This window comes from Drosophila serrata, unplaced genomic scaffold (genome assembly GCF_035046125.1).
Source record: "Drosophila serrata isolate PLE 108 unplaced genomic scaffold, ASM3504612v1 contig_130, whole genome shotgun sequence".
Classification (NCBI taxonomy): Eukaryota; Metazoa; Arthropoda; class Insecta; order Diptera; family Drosophilidae; genus Drosophila; species Drosophila serrata.
The window spans coordinates 471520-479534 of NW_028257028.1; the positions used below are offsets into that span (position 1 = coordinate 471520).

Here is an 8015-nt window from a genome sequence, read left to right on the forward strand (position 1 = left end):
ATACTATGTACTATGTATATCCCTTATCTGATTGGTCGTCTTATCGGGACAGCGTTCCCCGGTCCGCTGATTTATATGAGAGTTCAGTGTAGAGTTCAGCCAGAGGCGAACGGAATGGAATTTATAGAACAGATAAGGTTCCTTTCCTCTATATATATATATACATATATAGAAATATATACAAACATGTGATAATTAAGTGCGTTCTCAGCAGAGCTATTGTATCGTATAAAGGGATTTAATTTTAATTTTAAACTAATTTGCAACTACTTTATCCCTATATCTAGCCGCATTATTTAATATTAAACAAGAAAGGAAACTAATTGAATTTTAGGATTGAATCGGAAATCGATCTAAAGTAAGCTTGAAATATTCGCATTTTTATATAAGAACTTTTTCCGACAAATCAAAATTTCAGAAACTCATAACTTGGCCAAAACAGCCTTAATTTTAATTCCGAAAGCAGTCCTATGTTAGTTTTTCTTTGGTTAATTAATCTGCAAACTCTATTTAAAATTTTAAATTTTTATACATTTTTGAAAATTTTAACGATGTAACCCCTTATAAAATTGTGAAAAAATTTGAAAAAAATTTTGTTCGCCTAAGATGGCTAGATCGATTCGCCTGTTGATACTGATCAAGAATATATATGGTTTATAGGGTCGGAAATGACTCCTTCACTGTGTTACTTCTAACTGAAATTATAATATCCTGAAAAGGGTATAAGAAATCATGTTAAAGGCTACCCAGATAGATTCCATTTCGACTAGGTCACTTTCTTAGGGTGTCCACTGTACTGTCGGCACTGGACTCTACATCTCTGCCTGTCTCTGTCGATAATGACGGCGTTAATGGCCCTGCAATTATCCTTTTTTTTCAGATGGGGCAAGTTCGTCGTCTGAATTTCAGCTACCTCCAACTCCTCCTCCTGCTCCTCCTCATTTGTATTTGCTCCACGTCCACGAGGAACATGGAGTCCAGGAATCAATCTCAGCATACCTGGCATAATTTCGAGTTTTGCTAAATGCATTTTGGGGCCGCAAAATATTCATGAGTCGCCGCCAGAAAAGGGCTTCTTCTTCGTTGGGTACACCTTTGGCGGTGGAATCCCAAAGCGACGACGACTAGTTGGACGGGTTCCCGAAACCGCAGACGCAGACATCGATCCTACATACAAACATATGTTTATAGCAAACAAAATAATACAACATAAATCCGGTTTTTAATTCATTTTCATGTTAGGAACTTCAAGGAATTACGTAAAACCCTTTGGGAAATCATTCAAAACAATCAGCAATCCTTCAAGATCAATTCTTCCACTTGGCTCATGTCCACATTTTCTTTGTGTGTACTCAAAGACCGTAAAGGTAATGATAGTTTTGGGTATTGGCTAACCGCAAGGTGTACTCAAAGATGTTAATGGAGTCGCACTTTGGACCCCAGACTCAGACTCTTCCCCAAGCGCAACGATGACGAGGCCCGGTCTCCTCCTGGCCCCTCCGTTGGCAACCGCAATTCTTCTTATCGCGGAGAAAGAGAGGCAGAGGGATAGAGAGAGAGAGAGAGAGAGCCATAAAGGCTAACTATAAACGTAATCAAGAATTTGACGTACAGGCAGAGCTATAAAAAAAATTGAATGACTTAATAAAAACACAAAGAGAGAGTGAGGGGAGAAATTAACTCAGAAAGTGAGAGAGAGAGTGGGAGAGCGGGAGAGTGGGAGAGCGGAAGAAAGGTGGCTAAGCCAGAGGCGATGCGTCAAGGGGGATCTGCTTATATATCCCAGATTATTATAGATTATTACTTAAATATATAAGGGGGATATAAATATAATAGTATGTAATAATAATAAATATATTTCTAATATTATTATAATAATAAATCCCAATTTGTAAGCTGTGATTGTCGCTGATCTGACCCCTCACTGGATCCGCCCCTGACTTGAAGCCCCAGGATGAGCCCGGCGGAAGAGGCGTGGCAGCTCCCCCCTCCCCAATCGACGAGAGTGCAAGCTAGCCGGAGAGCAGCAGGAGAGAGAGCGAGATCGGGGGATCGGGAGAGTTCAAAGTACAGAAAGTGGCGTGATTCTTATTATTAATTCTCTCGCTTTTGATTATTGAGTATTGTGCATATGGCGTATTATGGTCAGCATTATGTACGAATTATGCCGAGTACTCTGATCTCTCAGTGCATCTGTTGCACTTTTGCCGTGCGTCACAGACATCGTAAAACGATACAATATTATATGGATATCACTTGGATACTACCAGTTTAAAGGAATTATTTTGTCTTTTTTTTAAAGTGCTTTAGAAAATTACCCCCACTGATTAGTGTTTTAATTTTTTTCCCAAGATTAAAATACCTATAAGACAATATTACAATGAAACCTGAGAAGTTATTATAAAAATAAACACATGTACTGTTGTCTAATTATTTATTCTACTGTATAATTGATTTATGCATGTCAATTGTTGTTAATAAAAAAAAAAACACTTAAAATAACACCCACATATATTTTTTACAAATTTATTTCCGCAGCTAGTTGAGCTCAATTGGGAAGTGATCGATTGATCGATCGCTGATAAAGCCCACCTCATATTCCTCCTCCCCCTCCTCGTTTTCCGCCTCCATCCTCCTCCTTAGCCACCTGATCTCCCCAGGCGGCGTCGCACATTGCTTTGGCCTTGACTTTGTTCTTATCACCGGCGTTATCAATGCCCCAGTGGCGTCAGGTGGGGTCTAGCTGGAGGAGGAGGGGCCGGAGGAGGAGACGGAGCTTCAGCGAGAGGTGGCAGGTCAAAGTGTGGCTGCTCGCAGAGCGTGAGACTCCGGCCAAGATGTCCGGCTATGATTTGGACCATGTGCCTGGCCAACGGCGGAGCGGTGAGCACCCGACGAAGCAGGGACCAGGTGTAGCTCAGCAGGAACATGGCATAGTAGTGGTGGTTCTCTGGCACCAGCCTGAGGTGCTTCTCCTTATCAGCCTTATCATCCCTATGCCGGACATCCTGCGACTTGGCCTTCTTTTGATTTCTTTTCTGACGCTTTTGAGTCTTCTTCGAAATGTTGTTATTATTACGATCTGAATCTTTGGACTCTTCTCGAAATGCCTGAGGTGCTGCATCTGGATTTAGTTCCTCCTTCCGCTTCGCCTCGATCTCCTCCTGCTTATGGATCCAGCTGACCATATCGCCATCCTGCCGCCTGTAGCTCTCCTTAAGCAGACTATTCCGGTGCAGAAAGTGGAGGGCATCATCGTATCCCTGCTGGCAGAAATTGGCCACGAAATCGGATCGTCCTGGGAGCAGGATGCCCACAATGCGACGCAGGTTCCGCCGGGACAAGCGGATCTTGTTGTTGGCCCAATTGATATGCAGCTGAAGTAGATGGGGGCTCTGGTCACGGGGACAGATGTCGCTCTCGCCGCAAAAGGGACTCACGGTCACGGTGTGCTCGTCCAGCAGGGGCAGGTTGTTGGACAGGGCACCGTCCATGTACCGAACACCGCGGATCTAAGGATTCAACAAGGATCGAGGGATTATAGGATCAGAAATGTCGCTGAGGATTAAGGGATCGCTACCAACCTGCGGCGGCATCAAACCCGACAGTCCGGGAATGAAGCAGGAGCACATCAGGGCCTGGAGCAGCTCCTCGCGTGAGCTAAACTCCGACATGACCACATTCTGGCGATCACTGACCCGCGTGAGAGATATGTGAAGCCGTCCATTCACCCGCCGATGGGCATCCGGCGGCAGGCGACGATGCATGCCCTCGAGCAGGCACTCCGGCAGATTAAACCAGGGACTGAAGGCACCCAGCGAGTGGCGACGTGTCTCCTGGACGACCCGCAAAAAATCACCGGCCATGCCCTCCAGTGGAAGATCGCAGATGAGGCAGCAGGCGGCCAGGGCTCCGGCGGAGGCGCCGGCAATCCGCTCCAGCAGCAATTGGGGGGCATGCTGGCGCAAACAGACCGCGACGCCCACGTGGTAGATGCCCAGGAAGCCGCAGCCGGCGAACGAGAGGCTCCTCCGGGTCTTTATCTTCATGGTTTTCCTTTAGGTACCCTTCCTTGAAGCGCGAGAGCTTAGATATATTTCGGAAATATCCGATATTGCCTCGAATGTTTCGCCAATTTTCGCTGAGCTTTTCTTTTTTTTCGAAATATTTTTCCAAGTTTTCTTTTTTAAGCTTATTTTCTTTGAAATGGGGGTATGATGTGACCGTAGGCCAAGCGGAAAATGGTTTTAATCCAATAATATACCAATTACAACGGGATTTCAAAGTCCAGGAAATCGATTTCTTATCTCTCTGTCTATATATTTTTTTGTAATCTGTTGAAAAACAGGGTTCCTCTTAGATTTCTATGGTTTAAGGCTTAAGAGATTGGTGTTGAAGGTTTATGAATTAATATGATAGGTAATCCCAGGCTCTAAATTCCAAAACATGCATATTATAAGCTATTTTAATAAAATATTAGGTTTTGTTTTTTAAATCTAAGCTTTTAATGATCTATCTTTATATATTCTAAAAACAAGAATGGAAAGTACCTTCGGAAAGCCGAAGTTTATATATCCTTGCAGCTTGCAATCGAATTATAGGATCGAATCGGAAATAGATCCTTATTATTTATTAGATTTATAAACCTGCATACTTAATTTAAGTTTAAAAAATATTAAACGTTTTTACCAAATTTTCAAAATTTTAACGATGTAACCCCTCTTAAAATTTTTAAAAATTGGCTAAAATTTTGTTCCCACCGCAGATGACTAGATCGACTCGGCTTTTGATGCTGATCATGAATATATATGGTTTATAGGGTCGGAAATGATTCCTTCACTGTGTTACAAGCTTCTGATTAAAATTAAAACACCATTCTTTAAATTGATATTTAGTTGTATTTTTATATCTGAAATTTGTCTAAAAATCGAAGCTTTAATACCCTGGAAGTGTTTTTTTTTTATTTAAATTTGAAAATTTCCCAGAAACCCGCCTTTCGGCCGCTTACCAACACTGCCACAAGATGCCAAGGTGGCAACTCTGTGCCCAACAGATTCCCAGCTGGTCCGAGGGAGAAAGAGGAAGAGGAGGAAATATCACCTGGGGACGAACTTTCCACTCAAATTCAAATTTTGTAACTTCATTCCGATCCAAATTATTTGTCGTCACCTTTTGTTCGCTTCCCCCCCGAATGAGACAGGAATCACAATGTTGTTGAACTACACAAGGCTATCATCCCACGGCTGCACGACTCTCCGGGTCTCGCAAATCAGTCGGCTCGCAAAGACCCCGTTCACCCTGCCGCCACACAGCCCGTCATATAACCAGCACCTGGGCCGGTGCCTCCAGCGGCGCTACCAGAGCGTCACACTGCCATCCCGAGTGCCACCGTCCTCATCCAATCGGCCGCTCCTGTTCCTGCGCACACTCCGCGGCCTTCATCAGGGCAGCAGGCTGTCCAGAAAGCTGACATTGGCCGAGACATCGCTACCGCCGTCCAGAGAGATGGTCCGCTCCCAGTACGGCCGCCTGCTCGGCCTGACCAAGTCGGAGAAATGGGTGCTGTTAGGTGCGTCGTGTTGCCTTCATCGTGCCACCGCCACTGATTAATCCCAGTTTCATTCTCCATTTCAGCGGGCATTGCATGTCTGGTGGTTTCCTCGGCCATTACCATGTCCGTGCCGATGTTCCTCGGCCTCACGATCGATGTTGTCTTCAAAAAAGGCGGAGAGGGCGTGGACAGCGCTGCACTGGCCAAACTGGGCGAATACTCAATGCTGCTCTTTGGCATCTTCGTGCTTGGCGGCCTGGCCAACTTTGCCCGCGTCTATCTCTTCGGCAATGCGTGTAAGTAGGCATGTTGTGTGATAAGATTAGAGCCATGGGTAGACTCTGTCTCTGTCTTAATAGAAACTCTAAGTAACTTGAACAAATTATTCCAATCTTTAGCTCTGCGCATGGTGCGCCAACTGAGGTCGCGCGTCTACAAGTCCATGCTGATGCAGGAGACGGGCTGGTTCGATACCAAGGGCACGGGCGAACTGATCAACCGTCTGAGCAACGACACATACATGGTGGGCATCGCGCTCAGCCAGAACGTGTCCGATGGCCTGCGCTCCCTGGCCATGATCGGCGTCGGCTCGGCCATGATGGTGAGTTTGTAGTAGGTCCCACTCCCGAGCTGAAATCCTCATCGTCATCACCCTAACGTAGTTATGATTGATCCGATTTCTTGACAGATCTACACCTCGCCCCAGCTGGCGGCCATGAGTGCTCTGGTGGTGCCGGCCATGGCCGGGCTGGCCATTGTCTATGGACGTTACGTTAGACGCATCACCAGGATGGAGCTGGACATGTACGCGCAGATAATGAAGTATGCCGAAGAGCGATTTGGCAATATAAAGACGGTGAAGACATTTTGCCGGGAGCAGCAGGAGGCAGCTACTTACGACAGCAAACTGAACGATGCACTCAAGATTGGTTACAAGGAGACCCGGGCCAGATCCATCTTCTTCGGATTGGTGAGACTTTGACGAGAAATAAGAACGGCTTTGTAGTGAGTACTTATTTCCCCAACAGACCGGCTTCACGGGGAACTTCATCATCATCACGGTCCTGTACTACGGCGGCACCCTGGTCCTGGAAGGCTCTCTGACCATCGGCGCCCTGACCGCCTTCATGCTGTACGCCGGCTACGTTGCCATCTCAATGAACGGCCTGTCCAATTTCTACAGTCAGCTGAACAAGGGCATTGGCGCCTCAGAGCGCCTCTGGGAGATCCTCGACAGAGAGTGCACCATTCCCATAGACAAGGGCATTGTGCCGCCGCACAAGCCCATCGGCAACGTGGGCTTCTCGGGCATCCACTTCACATTCCCATCGCGCCCGGACACACCCGTACTCCACGATTTCAATCTAAACCTCATGCCCGGCCGCACGACCGCGATCGTGGGTCGCTCTGGATCGGGCAAGACCACCATAGCCTTTCTCATGCTCCGACTGTACGATCCCCAGGAGGGCGTCATCACGGTGGATGGTATGGATCTGCGCGAGGTGAATCCTCAGTGGCTGCGCCACAGTATCGGTGCCGTAAACCAAGAGCCGGTTCTCTTCTCCGGCACCATACGCGATAACATCTTGTACGGCGTGAATCCCGGCGAAGAGTCAGTGGAGGAGAAGCTGCAGACAGCCGTCGCGGAGGCGCACGTTAGCGAATTCACTGACAATCTGCCCGATGGCCTCGAGACCGTTGTTGGTCAGCGCGGCATGATGCTCAGTGGCGGGCAGAAGCAGCGCGTAGCTATCGCGAGGGCGTTAATCAAGGTAAGTGGTTGTGGATTTCGGCTACAGTATATAAAATATAAATCCTTATATATGCCTTGCAGAATCCCACTATCCTGATCCTGGACGAAGCCACCAGCGCCCTGGACGCCGTCTCCGAGCAACTGGTGCAGAATGCCCTCGACAAACTCGTCCAGGGACGCACCGTACTGACAATTGCCCATCGGCTAAGCACCATCCGGAACGCGGATCAGATCGCCGTGCTCAGTGGCGGCAAGATCGTCGAGCTGGGCACCTACGACGAGCTGCTCGGTATTCACCAGGGCGTCTTCCGCGAACTGGTGGCCAGCCAGACCTTTGGCTCGTCCTAATGCGGTGGCATGGTTCTCTTAGGTTATATATACAATTCGCTGACTTTAGACCTTGGACGAGATCCACCGCTGGCTGGTGGTGGTGGGCTTTCTGTGTTTATAAATCAAACGTTTTAACTTATTTCGTACAACGCCGGCCTCCCAATCCTCCTGGCAAGGTGATTCATAAATCAACAGTTTTTAGTTTTGTACCAACTTTGTACAAAATCACAATAATACACCGACTCTCCCCCATTGACCATTGTTAAATACTGAGTATATATTGTTGGTTGAAGACGAAGAGGAGCAGGTGAGCTAGAACGTAAGTTTACCTTAAGTAGGTTACTCGAAATACAAAGAGCTTTATGTAATGGAAAATGAAAC

The 8015-nt window shown here is 46.9% G+C and overlaps 2 protein-coding genes across 3 annotated transcripts; one reads left to right on the forward strand and one right to left on the reverse strand.

Annotated features, from left to right (window-relative positions):
- Positions 1-2420: 2420 nt before the first annotated feature.
- On the reverse strand, positions 2421-5145 carry dob (doppelganger von brummer). The gene is made up of 3 exons (XM_020954408.2): positions 5009-5145; positions 3585-4334; positions 2421-3512 (listed from the first exon to the last, which is right to left on the reverse strand). The coding sequence occupies exons 2-3, from the start codon at positions 4047-4049 to the stop codon at positions 2712-2714; spliced, it is 1266 nt and encodes a 421-aa protein (XP_020810067.2). The 5' UTR covers positions 4050-4334; positions 5009-5145; the 3' UTR covers positions 2421-2711.
- LOC110185510 (ATP-binding cassette sub-family B member 10, mitochondrial) lies at positions 5049-8014 on the forward strand. 2 transcript variants are annotated; one of them, XM_020954404.2, is made up of 6 exons: positions 5049-5569; positions 5635-5847; positions 5950-6152; positions 6240-6521; positions 6580-7323; positions 7386-8014. In XM_020954404.2, the coding sequence occupies exons 1-6, from the start codon at positions 5209-5211 to the stop codon at positions 7650-7652; spliced, it is 2070 nt and encodes a 689-aa protein (XP_020810063.1). In that variant the 5' UTR covers positions 5049-5208; the 3' UTR covers positions 7653-8014. The 2 variants fall into 2 exon arrangements, with proteins under 2 accessions (XP_020810063.1, XP_086682235.1); XM_086826109.1 differs by lacking the exons at positions 5049-5569; positions 5635-5847 and having other exon boundaries at positions 6027-6152; positions 6214-6521.
- Position 8015: the final 1 nt, after the last annotated feature.

Coding starts and splice junctions, on each gene's coding strand:
- dob (XM_020954408.2), bottom strand. CDS start 4,049: ATGAAGATAAAGACCCGGAGGAGCCTCTCGTTCGCCGGCTGCGGCTTC. Junction 3,513..3,584: donor CGGGTTTGATGCCGCCGCAG/GTTGGTAGCGAT, acceptor TTGAATCCTTAG/ATCCGCGGTGTTCGGTACAT.
- LOC110185510 (XM_020954404.2), top strand. CDS start 5,209: ATGTTGTTGAACTACACAAGGCTATCATCCCACGGCTGCACGACTCTC. Junction 5,848..5,949: donor CTATCTCTTCGGCAATGCGT/GTAAGTAGGCAT, acceptor TCCAATCTTTAG/CTCTGCGCATGGTGCGCCAA. Junction 7,324..7,385: donor TCGCGAGGGCGTTAATCAAG/GTAAGTGGTTGT, acceptor TATGCCTTGCAG/AATCCCACTATCCTGATCCT.